This window comes from Ooceraea biroi, chromosome 7 (assembly GCF_003672135.1).
Source record: "Ooceraea biroi isolate clonal line C1 chromosome 7, Obir_v5.4, whole genome shotgun sequence".
Classification (NCBI taxonomy): domain Eukaryota; kingdom Metazoa; phylum Arthropoda; class Insecta; order Hymenoptera; family Formicidae; genus Ooceraea; species Ooceraea biroi.
This window is the reverse complement of record NC_039512.1, coordinates 4,710,217-4,730,652: the sequence shown is the minus strand read 5'-3', so window position 1 is coordinate 4,730,652 and position 20,436 is coordinate 4,710,217. Positions and strand designations below refer to the sequence as shown.

The following is a 20,436-nucleotide window of genomic DNA, read 5'->3' as shown; positions in this document are numbered from 1 at the left end:
GAATGCTCGCAAGTTTTCCTGAATCGTAATTGACAAGCGTTCAACAGTGTCTGGACATAAAGTATAAATCTTCGCTGTGTTATTTCGGAAAGAATATTCGAGCGCAATAAACAAGCTGCTCTCTGGCTGGTTCAAGCCGAGCGCGCATTTGGACACGGTGGTTCGCAGACGGTGATCCACGTTGTCTCGTTAAACCGCGCAACAGAAGCCACCATCAAAAGGCAAGCGAGGACAATTCTGCCGCTCGGATGTAAATGTGACAAGGGAGAGGCGCACCGCGGAGACACTTTCTTCTAATTTCCCGTACAAAGTGACGTTACTCTCCAGAATTAGTGCCATTGAGACAAGAGTGCATATATTATTAGCACGCGCACAATGAAAGTTAAAGCATATTTCTGTTTTGTCTCGGGGACCCGACAAAGTAAGACTCGACTTATGCGCCGCTGGATCGTCCCTCCGAAAACGACTGCAGCGTAAACGCCGGTCCATTCTCCATCATCCTTTCCAACATTCAAGTATCGCGAGTATTCTCGGCATTCCCGTGGAATCCTCGTAAAACAAACGTGCGCTTAGACATCGGGGGTGGAGAAACGAAACGAGACGTAGGCGAAATGTGAGGGTCGCAAGTAAATCCGGCGGCAAGTAAATCTCGCCGGAAAACGAGAAGCGTGGTAGCGCGATCGATCCTTACTCTATCGCGGAAGGTATTTGCGCGCGATATAGCTAGTCGATTTAATTTGAATCCTCTCTCTCCCTTAATCCCCCGCCTATTGAGAATCCATTATTCCGGAGCACGCTCGGCCGACCTCGCGGATGATGCGCTCGTGACGTGCCCTGTTTCATTTGCGTCGCGAAACGCCTCGTGCACGGAACAGCCCTCTTTCTCTCTTTCTCTTCTCTCTCTCTTTTTCTCTTCTTCTCTTTCTCTCTCTTGCTCTATTCGAGCGGTTACATTCGTTCTCTTATTTACAGAATGGAGAGTCGCCGCAGTACGTGACGGACAGACTTCGGCAATTCTCGGATCCTTTGGCAAGGTTTCAACCAATTAACGGTGAGTGGTATTACTCGCGTTCCACCCTGCGTACGGTTGCTTACAAATTTAGGCTCTCGGGGGAAAGTACTTAACGCCGAGGCTGCGCTCATCCCCCCCCCCCCCCAGATCGCCATGCAAAGCGTCTTTCAGCGACCGTAACGAGAGTTACATAATAAAGACGACAACGAAACTGCAGTTACTGCGGCAATAATCTCCTTAACATATGCCGCATTAATTGTACTAATTATGCTTGCAACACATTTGATTATTTAAAACAATCATGATATTAACGAGAAGCTACACTATAAATAAGAATTATACAAATTAGCCTATGCTGCTTTGTCTAAATCAACATCGTGAAAAACAACGTAAACTAACATTTACTGATATTAGTCATTTTTTAAAATTAGCATTACAAATAAGACGAAGGTGTTAATAAATTTATGGAGAACGCTCGCAATTTTCTAACCGCTCAATTCGTCCAGTTCTTAAATCGTGTCGTTACAACTTCACGTGCACGCCAGACTACGATTACAATTTTATTGTGCACGATGCAGAAGTCCTATTGTACTGCTATCGTACATGTGGCGCGGAAGGGCCGTTAGAAGAAAGGGCGTCTGCTATCCTTCTGCGGCGCGTATTCTTTTGCCATAAGAAACGCCCAGCGATTAGCGTGCCCGTGTGCTGCCCCGCGAATTCTCGTCCGCGCAAAAAATCACCAACATCTGCATCGCATAAGGCTGCATCAGTATCGCGAGTCACGGCCGTGGCTCGCGACCGCGCGCGATTCAAGAGAGAGCCCGCAAGATTGGATTCATGTTCGTTGTCTCTCGCGCGCGTCGGGCAAAAATAGACGGTATTTACGATAAGTGCATCTTATCTTTTTGATACATGCATACAGTGTGCTCCGGACCACCGCGCTCGCGCTTTTAACGACAGATCGCGCGACAAAGTCGGAGTCATCTTTCTCTCTCGTTCAACGAGAAGCTAAATTCGTCGCAAGTCTTTTAACTTGTGCTTGTTATTTAAACCTTAAACTTCCGTATAAAGCTACGTAAAAATCAGAGTTTTTCCTGTTATTACAATTCTCAAGGTGTATATTTTATCATGAAAACATGTTTTAGCATTATTGTCGAATGGTCTTGATGATTTTGTTTATCCAGGATAGGCAAAATTACCGGAACGTCCTATAGGTGAAAACAATAAGCCCGTATCGTGCGAAGGTATCGGAGATGTTGCCGGCGGCGGTAGGTCAGATACGAAAATAATATCGCCGTCCGTGTTCGCCGCGATCGGTCGGCCTCATCTAAAATAGTTTAACGGCGGGCGCAAACAGGAGCGATAACTGCAACGCGGGAAGCACTGGAAGCCGGGATCGAAACTTCCGTCACTTCCGTTTCCTCGCCGGGCCACTTTATCGTTGTCGGAGTTGCCCGAGTAGTTTCCACATGGGAAAAGGGAAGACGCGCCCGTTCCTCCCTCGCGAACGCAAATTATTAACAGTATCGGAGCAACCTTGTACGTATCAGCGCGCGTTTGTGCGTGTCGCTCGAGAGAGAGAGAGAGAGAAAAAGAGAAAGAGAGAGAGTCCCCAAGAAATAAAGAGAAGCAGATAAAGAGAAAGAGAAAAAAAGAGGGAAAAAGCGGGAGAAAGATAGAAAGAGGACAGGGACATCTTACAAAGTAAGCCGACACGCTCGGCCTAAGATGGTGGGTCACTCCGCGCTTCCCCCCGCTGGTATTTTTAAGTAGATTAATGTCGGACACGAGACGGGGCATTAAGCAGATCGGTATTAATGAGTTTTGTCACCCTTGAGTGACACTCGGTCGCCGTTCGGTTACACTCGCCGCTATAGATAGCCCACCCGTGCGCGCTTCTGCGGCGAGCAACGTTTCCTCCCCTCGTCGCGTAACGGCGATGTATCGCGCCTACGAAAATCTTCGGTTGTACGTGGAAACTGATGAAATTATCCGACGCCCGTGCGACGTCCGCGACGAAGCTGTGCTAAAAGAGCAGAGCGAGCTGGCGCACGGAATCCGGGAGATCGCAGCGAGGCGTCACCTCGGATGTAGACGACATCCGAGGATTGGCATCGGATGTGGAAGAGAGTCGACATGCGAGATGAAATACGACGGAACCGGGTGTCGCACTTGTTCGCCCGGAGAGTGCCACGATGCTAATAAATCGTGAACTTTTTTTCTGCAGATTGGAGGAGACAATTTGCGAATTCTTAAGCAAGCAGCAGACACGTTCTTAGTTGTTGCGTGAAAAAATCGAGGAAACTGTCTCGCTTGATCAACTTGAAGCGAATGATTCTAAAAGCGTTTTAAGTCTGTCTTAATTAATGGCACAATCGGCGAAGCGCGCGTTCGTTGTGTGGAATTTTTTTAATCAGAAGATGACACAGAGTTGATGACTCCACATCGTTTTATTGGCAGTCAATTGTTCATAGAGACGAGCAGATTCGTTGAAGCAAGGTGGAATTACGTTTGTCAGTCGACTGTCCGGATCCTCCTGTTTGGTTTTGAAAAAACTTCATTCCGGCTTAAAACGCTCGCGCGCTTTAAACTCTATTAAAACTTTGCGCGGTGCCCTGAAAGTGAAAGGGTTCAAAATGCTTTGTCGCGTCTGGTGCCAGTCCGCCCTTTTCATGTCGCCAGTAAAGCGTATACCGTGAGCAAGCCTTGATGCTACGGAGGCAATAACCTGCATTAAGCCGATATATGGTAAATCTCTAAAGCGACGCTTTGTGAAAAATAGGAATGTCCATCTTCGATTCGTCGGTTTAACGGGAGAAAAACGAGTGAAAACGTTTTCATTTCGGTGATTATTGCGAAAAGTGACTAGATGATCGCAGCATAAAGGGATTCGGATGTACAATGAGAGATACTCGAATAATGGATTCGATTACATCGCGCGAATATTTGATATCCGCTACGGAGACAATAGAGGCAATAAAGTCTGTGCGCCGTTATATATTGTTCGGCTGTTTGGTTTGGCTTTTTCAGATATGCGAATTCACGCCTACTTTGACGAGTATGTGCCAAATATCCACTCTTTCAACTTCGCAATACTTTTCATGATGGAGAAGAGACGTGCAAAAATTCTCATCAAATTCATATGCGATTTATCTTATTGAGATACTGAAGCAAAATTGTTTTATAGCATAATGGAACATCCTGTTAATTATAGTGAAAGGATTAATCTTGGCTCGTATATTGATCGTCTTATATAATGAGTTTATATAATATGCATTATGCAGTCTATTTAATTTATTATAATGTACATGTGCATCTTATGATATCTTTAACGCTACGTATATTTAAATATATTTCTTTGCTATATTTCTCTACTATATTTCTATACATTATCATATATTTCTTTGCATAGAATGTATGTTTCATAAAAATTTCCAGCTTCGCACTTGCGAATCAGCCAAGAAATTAAATAATCGAAAGGGGCTTTCTCGTGGTAAATTCATATTCACGATATTCATCTGTCATTTTCGCCGCGATTTATTCTCGACATTTATCAGTCACACGGCGCGCAATATAGAGCCGAGATTAATCCCCCTGTCAATAACTTGCAGCCGCTCGTTTTTCAACGGTTCTCTCACTTCTCGACTAAGGACCAAGTTTGCGGTAAACACATCTCATGCTGCCTGACTATCATCCACTTTTTCTCCCCTCTCTCTCTCTCTCTCTAGCATTTCTCGCAGCTTCGAAGACGACACGACACGCGACGCGTTTCGGGATAAATTATTCGGTAGACAGGAGCGCGCGTTGGAGGGCGCGGCCCTATTTGCCGGTCGACCGCCTGCACAATTTCGATCCCTCGCACGCCAAGAAGGCTTGCCTCGATGCCACCGCAGTCAATGCAGATCTTCGCAATCGATTTCCCCCAAGATGTCTCCCGACACTTCGTCAGCCCGTAAATACCCGCGCGTCGTAATGCTTCGAAGAGTGCACCGATGTCAAGCTCCAAGATAAATGAACGATAAACGATGGGTTTCGTACATCAGACTCGCTTCATTACAGAATCATAGTTTTCTTGCGCAGCTTAGGTTTCACAGTCTTTAAGCTTATCAAACTACTCGTTAGATTTCAATCACATTAAAATTTTTGATTAAATGCCCTATATATACTTCGTATGTATCGATCTACATTTTGCTTATTCAATACCGCTGCCAAGGCTGCTTGATACTATTTGAGACATTTGCTGAAAAGCATTTTTCTAGAGACATGTTTCGTCTAATATTCCTCAAATAACTGGAGACATAACAAGAAACGAGAATTTATTTAATAAAACTTGGAATTTATTATATAGGAAAGATCACGTGAATTTTTCTTTTTATCACTTTTTAGAAATATTTATTTCTGTTTATCGTTTAATGCAAAGGAATACGATTTATAATTGCAATCAATTTAATGTGCTCTTCCTAATCCTTTTAATTTGAGTTATTAAATACCACCGCGATGATATCTCTTGCCCATATCCGTCATCAAGCGTTAATAAATTTATTCCTCGTTGGATTATGCTATGTTTCTCAACACTTCTCCGTAAGAGCACTTTCATTTTACGCGTGTCGTTTATCCGCTCGTAAATGCTGAAGGTTGCTCATGTAAAACGCCATTAAGGCCATCGTCATCGTGATCAAGAGTCTCTTGATGCACTTCTGCCTGTACTTAATGCTGCTTAATGAGTTGGTTGATAACTTTTATGGCTGATTTCACGCGAACTTTCTTCAAACTAGATAACATCCGTTAAATTAACGTCCGATCCAGCGTCGTAAATTAGGAGGTCACAGGAAAATATGTCATCCTATGAAGAACATCCGCGGGAGGGGGAGCAAAACTCCGTTTAGATCTAATCAAAAATATACGATTGAAATGTGATGCGTGGGTGAAATCTTCCGTGTGCGTACGCATATGCGTGACCACATACACAACTGACTCTTAGAGTAACAACACGTCGAAACAACTAACGGACTCTTACGTATGTTCTCTATTAAATTATTGCATTTTCGCGACTTACGCGTTACGCAGACAGAACCCAAAAAGGAGGGAGAAGAGGAGAGAGAGAGAGAGAGAGAGAGAGAGAGACAGAGAGACCGGTACTTGGACATTTATCCGTGCAGCTATTTCCGTGGGACACTTGTAATGTTTTCGTTTTTCCCTCGTGCCGAAAATGCGACGGGATTAATTGGCCTACATTCTGAAAATAGATGAGCGCTGCGGTGCGCGTGTGTGCGTGCTGCGTGTGTGCACGCGAGCAAGTTACGATGCACGCAGCGCATCGAGCAGCGACATTCGTCAAAAGTCACTATCGCAATCGGCCGATTTAGGCCCATCTTACGCCTTGCGAATTTCACATGTTGCATAGCAATGTCGCGAGGAAGGTTCACATCGATCTCACGTTTCCGGAAGAGTCTCGTTTGCTTTAGCGTGGAAAATTGCTCAATTTTCTCTCTTCAGTTTCCAACATTAATAAAAACATTATAAAACTTTTTAGCTGTAGAATTAATGTAAAATTACTGAGCGGTTTTAGCTTCGAATAGAAAAAGTTGTGGAACCCAAGAATGATTCTGTAATTGTACTGGGCGGCTTCTTGCGGTTTTCCCGTTTGGTTTCCGGCGTCTATCTGCATGGTAGCAGAAATGTATCATTGCCGACAAGTTGTCACGATATGGTTACTTTGAGTACGCGAAAGCGTCTGACGCGCCAACTCGTGTCACCTGCACGTGTCGCCTTTATAGCTCGCGAGAAGATACATTCTCCTTCGATCAAGTTCTTCTGCAAGTCTGCGAAGGAGCTGATGCGTACGTTACACTCGTGTCAGAAGTCCGTATCAAACGAATGACTCGTCGCGTTATTTATTTACGCTCTTCGAAGAATTTCGTTTGTCACGTTTTCAACGTTAACGAACAGCGACGATGCGCGAGATTGTTTCATTGACTCTTCTTGAAGTCATGATATTTGTAAACGTAATAAACAGCGAAAACTCAGAATTTCACTCAGTTTATTTATTAGCTCACTTAATTTTATTTAGCGTTGCGAGAGTTAACATGAATCACAGTTTCGCAACTAATACAGTTGATCTCTTGATTTTCTTTAGTAACGGAAGCCACATTATACAGTAGAGGAAATTTTGATTACTTCTCTTCAAACCTCTCCGAGTGCTTTTTATTAAATCTACGTCTACATCGAGCGACTCTATCTACCACGCTAGAAAAATGATGAGCGATCAATTTTCAATCAAAAGAGATCATAACTTACGGCTGTTTGCGCGCGCACTTGGTATGCTTCGCCATTCACCTTTCGTAGCTCATCTAGCTTCATTGTTCATAGTTCACGCTTCAATAGTGCTTTACGATTCGCAGTGCATCGCTTCCTCTGCTGTTCACCCGCTTCAGTTCATTAGCTTCGAGGATCATAGCTTGCAATTCGAGTCGTCTGCAGCTTATCGCTCGCAGTCGCACGCGCTCTTTTTCGAATCCTTGTGAAGCCCTCGCGCTGCCAAGAAACTGACGACGTACACGCTACGGACAAGTATCATGGATCAGTTCCAAAGCAAGCTTCATTTGCGCGCGATGGCGTCGTGGGCGATGCGAGGATGATGAGGGCGAAGCGTTACGCGAAGCGGTGGGTCCACTCGCTCGCGATACACGGAAGGGTGGTATACGCAGGAATGAATATATACAGGGTGAGGCACCTAAAACAGGCCACCTGAATATCTCGGCTGTTATTGGTGATGGAAAAAAATGTGTCAGACCAAACTTGCATGGTTTCGAGGGACACATAATTTGTTCTAAATAGTTTTTTATTAGGTGGACGCGTAGAGGTCATATGAATGTCAACGTTTTTTTAAATGGTATGATATGTTTTTTTACGTACCATCTAGTAGAGGGTTTGAAGATGCGCACATTGATCTACGGGTCAAAATCATTCCAGGTCACTGAAGGCCAACTGCAAGGGAAAATAATTTACTTTATATTGCCTAGAGTTCACTGCTATTAAAAATACTGTAAACTCAGAAATGAAAAAGTTCTAGCCCTTAGAAATTTTTTCTTTTTCCGCGAAGTTCTGAGTTGTTGTTATCATTATTTTTTATATTGCCTAGAGTTCTCTGCTATTAAAAATACCATAAATTCAGAAATGAAAAAGTTCTCGAGTTTAAAATTTTTTCTTCTCAGAGGAGTTCTGAGTCGATGATATCATTATTTTTTATATTGCCTAGAGTTCTCTGCTATTGAAAATGCCGTAAACTCAGAAATGAAAAAGTTCTAGCACTTAGAAATTTTAGCCTTCAGTGACCTTGAATGATTTTGACCCGTAGATCAATGTGCGCATCTTCAAACGCTCTACTAGATGGTACGTAAAAAAACATATCATACCATTTAAAAAAACGAAGTTGATCTTCATATGACCTCTACGCGTTCACCTAATAAAAAATTATTTAGAACAAATTATGTGTCCCTCGAAACCATGCAAGTTTGGTCTGACATATTTTTTTCTATCACCAATAACAGCCGAGATATTCAGGTGGCCTGTTTTAGGTGCCTCACCCTGTATGAAGTGCCTCTCTTGCTACTGTACACCGATAATATAGTTTGTGGAGCCTGGCCAAGTCCGGATCAGACGTCGCGTACGTTTGCCTGATGTGCGCGTGCTTACTCGATAAGAACGTCACGGAATAAGGAAGCTGGCCAGCATCTGGAACTCCCATCTTGAATTCCTGTCATTTGGAAGTCTTACGTTGGAGTAGATAGATATGTAATGCAGCATTAATGATTTATTACAAATAAGATTACAAATATACATATAAAAGAATGGTTCTCCAAGTTTGCAGAAGCTTAAACCTTATGAATATTGTTATGCACGCTTCGAAATTTGGAAACTCCATGCGCTGCGCTTGTAGCTGCTCTGACCTCGCCGGGATTTATGGTGTTTCCGTTCATAACGATGAAAATTGTTTACACGAGCCCTCAAGAGCGGATTTAGTTTAATGGCCGAGGAGGTGGACGCGTGGTGGGCTTGATTTTCCCGATTTAATTATGCGGCTGGAATGAGCGAGGCTGAAATCTTTTCAGCGCCCGTCATGCCGGGCGTAAAGCGCCTGGAGCTGTCGACGGGATAATTAATATCGGTTGCTGAAGCTTCTGCGAGAGGACACGCAGTAGACACCCTCGTGATCGTTCATACGTCCGCGTGATGAATCGCGAGACGAAATGTCGGCGGACGGCGTTCGTCGCTGCGAGAGCTAAACGAAAAACGAGCCCGATAACAATGCGACGTTAAAGCCGTGACGCGGCGTCGCGACGCGACTGTTCATTAAAATAACTCCGGATTAATTAGCGTTAATGAATACCGGACTATTGGCAAACGCGGGGAATATGTCGGAGGTTGCATGCGTCTCGCGCGTCATATGCTTTGCCGCGCGTTCTGAATTTACCCTTTCGAATAACGACGATTTTTTAGTAGGTATAGGTAATATCATTATGCTGCAAAAATTTGTCTTTATTTTATAATTATTTTATATTCTTTAGCTCACTGTTATTTATATTTATTAATATGCTTATATACTATATTTTGTGTCTCTTTAGAGTATTCTCTTCTTATTTTGTGTGTCTAATATTATTAATTTCTTTATTAACGATATTAATTCCAAATGCTCTCAGAGCACCAACTACTCAAACAGATGTTTCTCTCTCTCATCGGAGGAGGAAAATTAGTTAGTAATTTTATTCAAAACATACGTCATATTATTTTGGTTAGAAAATCAGTCTTCTATGACACGTAACGTTAAATGCAGAAAATATATGGACACGAGTCCGAGGCTCTAAATGACATTTCGCTCATTTCCCTCGTATTTATTTCATAAACGATACCGTCTACCAGGACGCTCCGAGCGTTTCGAAGACGTTCAGACTATTTCCATCGGCTTTATTAGATTCAACGTTCCATGAAACAAAGTCGTCAATTAGAGTGAACCGAGAGCGAACACACGTCGAGCGAGCGATTACGCTGCCGTCACGCCTCAGCGTGCTGATCGAGCGAGCGTAAAGTGCGAGCGCTCGATTACGTAAGCAGCGAATTCGCTGATCTATCCTAATCAAGACAGATGCATTCACGCGTGCGACCGTCATCCAATGCCGCCGATAAATCATAGACTGCTTCTCGCACTTTCCTTTGGTTAGGAAAACGCGAAGATATCGGAAATGGTCAGACGCAGCAAAGACATAGCAAAGACGCAGCAAAGACTTCGAGAGCCATAATTCATGATCGCGCTGGACGCGTCTCGCGCGTGCGAATCCTATCTATACCAGCGAGTAACGCCAAGTGCCAAGCGACTTCACCGAAGCGTGTCCCACTAGCGCGAAGCCTGATTATTTTAATTGATGCGCCGCCGTTATGTCCCATTTAACAGCAGCACTCCACGTTATTCGAAAACAACTGCCTCTTTGCCCCGCAAACCGCTCCGCGAGACCGAAAAACTGTGCTGGTTCGTCTTCGGATTCGCAAGCGAACACGGAAGCCGATAAAAGTGAAAGGAAAATATGGGGGTAGAATAGTTTGAATGTCGCGTTTGATGATTGTTACGCTTGAAAATCTTTGGAAGAGATTCTCGAACGTCGTTCTTGGCGTGCCATGCAATGGGTATATTGTTTATCCTTGGCGAATTATTGCTCTTTTGATCATCGCGACTCTGATCACCGCGGTTCACATATTCGTTAGGTGCTCCTTGCAGTATGTTGATACTCCTAAAGGCGCGCTATGTATCGCGTGAAAGCAACGACGCTGCGTCTCCCTAATGTGTTTCCTTTGCGTACATGTCATTTGATTTTGAACGAACGCGAGGGTAACGCAAAGTGCCAGGAATTTACTTTGGGTTTGATGCTCAGACGTCTCGTCGAAGGAACACACATCGGGGTTGCGCGCGTGCGTAAATACTCCCCTAAATTGCTTCAATCGCTCCAAAGGTAATTAACGACTGATGCTTATAGACAGACAGTTAAGACGCGCATCTGCCGTATCGGTCGCTTCAAACATGTCTGTGTATCCGCTTAATATTCGTGTGTATATGAAAGAATCAGATTGACAGAATTATTGACGTTCTCAAACAATAACTCCAAAAAATAAATTGGATTTCCATAGTTCTCAATCTAGAGAACACAATCAGTTCTTTGCCACTCGATGAGAGATACCGCAGATTTTTGCTTTCTTATTTATCAATTTATTTAACGGTTACGAAAGACACTGAATAACTTCGAATAATAGTAATTTACTACATAATTTACTACAGATCCGACCTAAAGAATACCACTGCTCGGCGCGGAGCGGTGAGTACACGTGCGAGAAGCTATCTCGAAAAATATCCTCTCGTCAGAGGAGGATAAGAAAATTTAAGCCACCGGGCACACCGGAGTGCCATATATTGCCACGGTACATTAGTATGACGCATCGTCGCCACAGAGTCCTCAGCTCGGCGGAACGCGAATTTAAACGCGGACGAAACTGCAGCCAAGGTACATACTCCGCTCTGTGCACCAAGAATTCGCTAATGTAGCCGGAAAACGTTATTCCTCTCAGCGTCGATGGAGGAACGGATTGAATATGCGTTTGCGTGCTTGTGGATTATGTTGTTTAATATGCATAATGCGGACCATTTCTCGATGTGCTTTATTGAAATATATTGTTGTAGGAAATTCGTGTTATTAACAATAAATGACATAGCGTTGTATTAATTATTCTAGGAATGATATAATATACGCCACAGCATGGCTATTTCAGCTATTATAATTTATAATTATATTTTATGATAATTTGAATGTTGAATTCATAATTCTAGTGATATTTTGTATAGTATTATCGAGGCGTTTAATTTGTAGATGACTTGCTATTGTAAAATCAAAATTTCATTTGACATTTTCGATTAATTATTAAATGTGGAGATAATTTGACGAATGTCAATACAGATTTTCAATAAATTGCAAAAATTTGAATATAAATTTTATCAATTTACACCTAATCAATATACCATTAAAGTATGTTAATTTCGGCAATTGATTAGCTATTCGTGCTGCTATAACTGCTATTGATTTATTGATCGGACACAAGAGAATTTCGATGGGATTGGTTTACTATTAAATAACACATATTAGACTTAAATCGAATCCCACAACAAGAGCCTGTTATTACCTATGCATTAGTTTACGAGTAAGTGAAGCAGGCATAATTTCGTGATACGCGCACATAATTTAGTAAGCACAATTCCGATTAGTTTACACTAGGGAATCAGCAGTGATTCCGGAGTATTGTACAACATCTGTTAAGTTCATCGGCTTTTCAGCTGCCGTGAATAAATCGTGAATTCCACCATCATGAGCATTGTGAAAGCCATAATTACTCATTTGAATGAAGCGTCATTTCAGTATTATATTAATTAATATAAATGACTATGTCGTAATTACTAACTCACATAATTCCAAAACCGCAATATTTTCCAACGTATTAAAACTATCAATCAGATAATTACTCTACTACTATTATTGCATCTCAATTACCAAAACGTGCGAGCAATTGCGAGATCTCGCTGCGAGAACCATAAATGACTCTTTCGACAGTCACGTAATCGACGAGCCAATCAATCTTGCGTACGGCGAAGCCCTCGAAGAAGTCGCAATCCATTTGGGACACCGGATGCTTAGGACAGTGAGTAAATTGAGACGACTTAATTGCGTTTCCATCTTCAAAGACGTGTCCTAGACGATCTGCTGAATCTCTGCGCGCGGACCTCCTCCAACGACACAACGAAGCTTTGATTCGTCCTCATTAGCGAGAGACGCATCGGTAACTGCGAACCTCCAGGAACAAGACAGTCTAAGTGCACTCCCTCGTCGCAGCATTGCTACACCCGAGCTTCTTTTTTCCCCCAAAAGACAGCCCCCATCGTGTACATTAGACCTTCGCGCCCGAAATTGTCCCACGTGGGCAAAGTGCAACCCATTTTAATGACACACATAGGAATCAGTTGGCCGAAGTGGCGTAATTAAGACCTCGCAGCTTTATGTCCTTAAGAAACAGACTACTTATTGTATATCAATTTTTATGATTTTGCTCAGGAAACGTTTCTGAACCACGAGAAATCGATCTTTCTTCTCAAGGCAATTTAATGTTTAAATGAGGTCAATATTTAACGCTTTTGTGTACATAATTCTGCTAAAATATCATGTTCGTGAGCTTCACGAACATGATATTTTCAACACTATTATCACTTTTATTTGGATTTTCACCATTTCCATATCATCAGAGGCTAAGCGAACTGTATGCGGTCCTCTTAGCATATTCTCATCACCTTAGCATCTTTAGGCCCATGAATATTTATGGCCATCGCGTTTCTGCATTCTTTCTAATTTTATGGAGATTGCGGTTGTCGAGTTAGAGAAGCTTTCGCAATATTTATGAGAAATTAATCGTTGGTACGGTACATTACATTTTTATCATTATAGTATATAGAATTCAAGTAGACAGCTCATGTAAACTTTACATTTGATTTTCTGATACGTCTTATATTTTCGGAATCCTGCGCACAAAAAGAATTCGTGAAAGAAAATATCGTAGACATTCGTGAAAGTGTAATTAATGTAGACACGTGAATTTGTGCACGTTTCACAGGGACGTCTGAAAAATACGAGTCGAATTTAAGACGGGACGTTGGAGGTGCGTGTTGGTGCCAAGAATAACGGCTTCAAAGCCCTTACGTCGCAGTACATAACTTATGCAAATGCTTTCTTCGCGGCGAAGGACAACGAAAAGTGGAAGAAAGAAGCCGACCCCGCCGCTCCTGCTCGAGAAGCGCTCGCAATTCATCCGTAGTTAGATATACACGCCGACGGTCAAAGAGTGGAGTTCGCTTAAACGTAGTTTGTATTTCGCATACAGTGTGCACGTTGCATTTGCGCTTTGCAAGACTCGCAATTCGCTTTAGAAAGCGTGATGGTTCTTTTGCGCGCCAAGCAGCGCGAAAATGAAATTTAACTCTGTCGAATCGGAATTTTCATTTGCACTACACGAACGGAGATACATAGCGCGGGAACCTACACAGAATTTAACAAAAGCGTGAAATGTGATCTCTTTTTGATCGGTATACTAATCTTGCTTGTATCCTTTTATATTTCAGGTTTCGAGCAAGCCGAGGCGTTATCTTCGCAAAATAACGGGAGCAGCTTGGATTGCCTTAGTATGATCGTGCAGAGCATTAATGGGCCGTTACAACCGTCGCCCGAGGGTCATTATTCGTCGCATCACTGAGTCTGTATAGTACCGGAATTATCCCCTCGGATCAACCTTTTCTTTCAGCTGTTACGACAGCGATATGTGTCACTCAATATTTCAAATGAATACGTGGATGCAGCCGAAAACCTGGCTATCTTTTCTATCGTAATCCGGCTGTATTGCACATACAGTGTGTTCTAGAAATCGTGAAAAGCTTATTTTGAGTCATTTACGAAGCGGAGAATAAATAATAACGACTGTCTCAATATAATTATACATAATATTATGTAGAATCAAGAATTTTGAAACAAATTAAAGCAAATTTTCAACAAATGGAGGTAGAAATTTTATTTTCAAATAAATCCTATCATCATAATTAATTTTTTCAATATTCTTGCTAAAAGGATATATATTTCAGCTCAATCATTTAGAATCGGTGACAGAGTTTTGAGAAATGATGTCCGCAGTTAAGAAAAATGATAAAACAAGATGATTTAAATTGGTCTAAAGAATACTTTATTGAAAAACAATGCATGATTTCTCGAACACCGTGTATTCTAATGGGTATGAGAAACATATTCGCACGAATTTTATCGAAGCAGGAATTATGGACAATGCGAGCGATTAATGAGTCCCGGATATTCGACAGGCAGATATACGTTATAGATTTTCGATTGTTGTCAATAAGTCTATGCGACATATTGAAAGTGCCATGAGGTAGTCAAATATTTTATCGATACCAAAGGAAAATATTTTAAAAGCTAATTTTAGCCTTTGCGAACATAACTTAAGATATTAACTTAAGATATAATAAATACGCGAAAGGGTGAGAAAAGATGAAGATTCATAACGAAGTAAACGTTTCCTAAAGTCATTAGTGTTGCGATTTTACAATTATTTTAATTTTAGGTACTTGAAGTAAGCAAATATATGATATTAATATCGCCAATATGGACTTTTAAAAGAATAATCTTCGAGATTCGTTTGGCTTTTCCTAACAAAATGCACAACAATGTAGATGCAAAAGTATTTTTTATCTCTTAATGTTTTGCAACGCGCAATCGAGATTTACTGTACTCATTCTCAGAAATACTAAAAAGAAATACTAAATTTTCTTTTTTCGTTTCTATAATAGTAACATGATGCTCTTTCCCTCTTTCTTTGAACGAATAGCGGCTCCTAATTATCCATATCCAAGATCGTTTCGTCGCGTCTACATCGTTTTGCATTTCATGTTTAAAATTATGAGCTCAATTCTCGATGCGTCAAAGGATCCTTATGCTGCCTTATGAAAGTTTCATGTGAGATATTTGCGTCTCGACGTGCTCAACAATTTCTTCGGAACAAATCGTCGAACTTTTCATGTGCCTACGAGCCAGCATATCGAACATGTAATACGTGAACGAGCTTTGTCAATACCGCGACACACACACACACACACACACACACACACACACACACACACAGAGTGTAAATATGTGGAATAATGAAACAATAAAGAGGAACAACGGGAAAGCACAGATGTTCTCTTCATCCGACATTTTCGACGGTGTTCGCGCTTGCACTAGATTTTCAGTAGCCTGCATGCTCCTCTCCGCATTCCCTTTAACGAGCTCTCGTCGGATAGAGGTAGTCGAGAGCCATTTATCAGACAGTGGATAATTAATCAGCCGGCTAACCAACACCGTGCTATTAAGAACCACATATTTTAGCGCTACGTCTTAGCGGCTACGTGCTCGTCATATGTGATTGATGGCGTATCGTTTGTAAACGTTTAACGCGTGTCCGACCATCCACACATTGATCTTTCAGCCATTCTTCAAATCATCCATCAAATCTCCGTGATTCCTAAGTGATCGGTCCGGAAGCGAGGATTTCAACGGGAGGAATGTATGCGCATGAATATACCATAGAATTCGCGCAGAACCAGTTAAAGAGACGCGAAAAAGATTGTTGGAAACCACTGTGCCCGCGTCTTTACGGCGCGGGCGTCATTTCGGACTCCGCCATCCGAGGAAAACGAAATAAGATGTCAGCTGTCGCTTCCACTCGAAGTGTCACTTCCTGTCACATTCTTACTAAAACGGAAATCTCGAGTGCTTTAAGTGCCGTTAAAAATGGCCCCTTTCGATGCACGCTACTTCGCGAAAAGCTGTATGAACAGACATTTGCATTACACTCCGTGAACCCTCAAATTTCCTTCGATTCAGTTTCAATAAATTATTATAATAATAATCATCCAATCATTCTCAATGATATTGATCACAAGTAACCACGCTTATCAGATACGAAACAGAGATTAAAAAAAAGAATTAATTACGTAGGAAAGTCTCGTGGATTGCGTCGAAATCGGATACTTCCGCTTTCTGCATATTCGTATCGCTTTCATTCACACGATCCATCGCTTAGCATCCTGTTTGACCGGCCAAGCCGATGATCGTGTCACTAAGGACAGCCGAAATTGCCGTCGATTTATGGGAGACACACGGGGAATCTCGCCACTCATGAGAGCGACACGGGAAATCGGAGCATTGGAATTTCGGGGGGGGAGGTGGAAGGAAAGTGGGGGAGGGGTGAGACCGGACATACACTCCGGGGGCGGCAAACCCCGAGAGCTTGTCACAGTGTCGTGTCGCAGAGCTCCATTTGCCCTCCGGGATATCGGCACGTTTTCAAAACAGGACACGGTCCTACGGAGCACGTCGAATGCATCTGCGCCCATCCGTCACGTCGCGCTATTAACGGCAAATTTAGAATCAGGGATTCTTATGGGGATTCCGGCCGCTCTGTTTTTCCCATATCTCGTAAGTACCGTCATATATATACATCACGGGTGTTTTGCCGCGACGGATCATTGCCCGATGCCGATGTCGCTCTCAGCGATTTGTGAGACACCCCTAGAAGACGCCGCGTGATCCCCCTTTTATAGACCCGAGGCCGAATGGGGTTCACGCGGAGCCGCGAAGCGCTTCATTATTCCGAGCTTTCGCCGAGCCCTGTTAAAAGCTGCACTTGTGGAGACACAAAAGACGCAGCGAGGCATACGATGCAGACGAGAAAGGATATTCCTTTTTGAGGCACCTTCGTACGATAGGGTGCTTTTGCATTTTCTGTACAGATTAGTAATAATTCGTTTAGCTTAATTTATACTTCTCTGGAACGCATGATTATTTTACACAGCAATCAGCAATTTACACAATTTCTGCGATTGTATAAAACAAAGCGAGGAGGAAGAGGAACAAATAACGCGGAAAAAAATAACGTGATAAATGCAAAATTCGCTATGTTTGCGTGTTTACGCTCGATCGCATTCAACGCTGGATTGGATCGCGCGGATTGCGAAATGGGAAAGATGGCGTGAATGAGTGTCGGTTAGCGTTTACGATACGGATTTCATCGCTTCGGCATGTCCCGTGGCCACAATGCGGGAGTAATCCAGTTGGTGCAACGCTGATGCTGTTTGTTCCAGTTGCTTCGCGTGCGTGAAGTGTGAATGATCCTGACTGCAAACCGGCCACGTATCCGCTATACATGGCTTGACGATGTTGCAAATACAGTTCGTCCATTTCGATTGTAGTTTTATACTATTTCCATGTCTGGAATGAAGTGTCTAGAATGAAAGGAATGAAGTATTGTACTGTGCAAATATTGCCAAAAAAAGGAAGAAAAAGGGATGAAAATAATTATTGAAAGCATAAATAAAAATATGAATAAAATAGAATATTAATCTATTTAAACGCAGAACACTGACTGAAAGAATAAAGGCGTCTATTTTACGTAATCTAAAAACAAAAATACTAATACATTTATGTCAATTATTTAGCTGCATCTTGGATACAGCAATTTGTTTTACAAATTATTAAAACATTATAACCAAGCAAACTCACGTCTGCATTGCTCAACTACAATTAATCACTGGGAATCATGGATTATGTTATAGTATCGCTCTGACACCCGGCCATTCGTCGGAACCGGAACTCCGACAAATTCGGGATTATCTTCCTCTGGACTGTCACCCAGTACGTTGTCCAGCCTCGGTTGGCCGGTCGTGACTGTTTGTTCGCATGGTTGTTTCTTTGACACGCATATATTTCCCGATGCAGATCCGCGTCGAATTTCAAAGCGCTTCCTACCCGCCTCTTCCCTCTGGCCGAGTAATCGCGCACGGAAGCTTTTGCCATGCGTTTAATACGACGGAAAGCATTTTCCAGATGCTCACCCTCGTAAAGCATCGGAACACGACCAGCATGCTCGTGCACGCGCGAGAGACGTGTTTCTCTCTCTCTCTCTCTCTCTCTCTCTCTCTCTCTCTCTCTCTCTCTCTCTCGCGATAAATGTCCGTTCTCTCGTGATACAGAATGACGAACGTGTAATTACTTATTTAATCCTTTGAACGCCAACAGAACGTCCGGCATCGCAGCAATTTGTGTGTCGAGCATTTATTTGATCTCGGTCCTTTCTTCCGGAACTCGCTACTTTGTTACCGGCGCGCTTGGAAGGCTACTATTAAAATTAAGCAGCAATTAAGAGCGTTTGGCAGATATGTCTTTCGATTATAAATTTCGATAAGTATTTATGAAAATATACGTTTTTGCGACTAGAATTGATCTCAAAGATTTTTTTTATGCTATCTACTAAATCGGAAAGATGGAAATTATTAAAATTGTGATAATTATTCGAACTCTGCTATTAATTATCAATGATGACGTCAGGTCGCGAGAGACATATCAGTTTAAAAATTTGCAAACTTGATGTAAATATGTAAAATAAATGTATGCGTAAAGTTTAGTCTTCTTTTCTCAGTCATCTACTAAATTGACAAGATGGAAATTATCAAAATTGAGATAATTACTACAATTCTGCTATCTATTATAATTATCGATAATGACGTCAGGTTACGACAGCCATTTTATTTTTACAATTTTTTAACTTCAAAGAAGCAGAATCTCCCAATACCGTGCAGTGTGCTGTATTCTAATGCTGCATCAAATATGCAGGTAGTTGAGCTAACGTATGTTGCGACACATGACATATGAGATCCTCGTTTGAACTTCGGCGTAACATCTGTTGACCCCCTACAGCGCGTAGCCCTTTAGGCTACTCGGCAACTTCGATATTTCGAGGATCCCTTCGTTTGCCGTCTTCAGGAAACAAGTGCACACTTCACCGTCACCCACCGTGAAGAACCAATGTTACGTCACATATTGAAAGCCTCTCCTCGATGTAAGAAGCCTGGAGGAGTATCAGTTTGTGTGGAAGATCGCTGAGCAACGCACAGTACAAAGGCTTACATAAGGCTCACATACAGGCATCAATAGGCTCAGGATCGCGGAGGTAAGCATGATACAAACAATATTTAATTTTTATTTTTTTATCTGTTACGGCAAATCGAATTGAATCGTTTTGAGAATCCTCCAAAATTATAAACTAAGTAAAGATGCGAATTGAATTAGAGACTAATATTTTTGCATTGCCAAATGTAGGCAGTTTTTCTCGATGCTACAAATTATTCATAATGAAATAAATAATCGAAAATAAATAAAGCGCAAATTTTGAGGGAGACTTGTTACATATGTATGTTGTGTACGAGAGTGGACAAGTTTAATCGATAAAAAGGTAGTATAGGTAACCGTCAGACAGAATACGAAATTACATCGCTATTTCGTGTGCAATCATTTGCGAAATACGTCTTGACGTTAAGTTTTGCGATTTTTAAGAGAGAAGGAAAAATGGTATTTTTAGAGTCCAGCAAATAGCCGTAATTAGGGGGAAAACAACAAAACGTATACGGGAGTTACCCAACATTAGCCAAAAATATCTATGTCGCGGGTGTAAGAATAGTTTGGGATGACATAAATATTTCCAGAGTTACTGACCCATCAAAACTCTCCAGAACTTCGTTGAACAGACCTCAAAGTCTTGGTAAGTATTGGCAAGTATCTTACGCAACCTTCCGAATAATAGATTCTATGTGACCGGTTTTATATGGCGTATATGTATCATTTCAACTTTCCTTCTAATTTGATATAGAAATTTTCTTTCCCTTTAATATATTATTATGTTTAAATAATTATGTGTGAATACAGAAACCATGTAGCAAGATTTTTATTGTATATATACAGGGTGTC

The 20,436-nt window shown here is 41.9% G+C and overlaps 1 protein-coding gene across 1 annotated transcript in view; it reads left to right on the top strand.

The window, feature by feature from the left end:
- LOC105277524 (transcription factor SUM-1) overlaps positions 1–17,968 on the top strand; it is a 31,542-nt gene extending 13,574 nt beyond the window's left edge. The window contains exons 4-5 of the mRNA XM_011335918.3: positions 973–1,051; positions 14,214–17,968. Of these exons, the coding sequence (XP_011334220.1) occupies positions 973–1,051; positions 14,214–14,344 (210 nt within the window). The 3' untranslated portion in view covers positions 14,345–17,968. The remainder of the gene's footprint in view (positions 1–972; positions 1,052–14,213) is intronic.
- Positions 17,969–20,436: the final 2,468 nt, after the last annotated feature.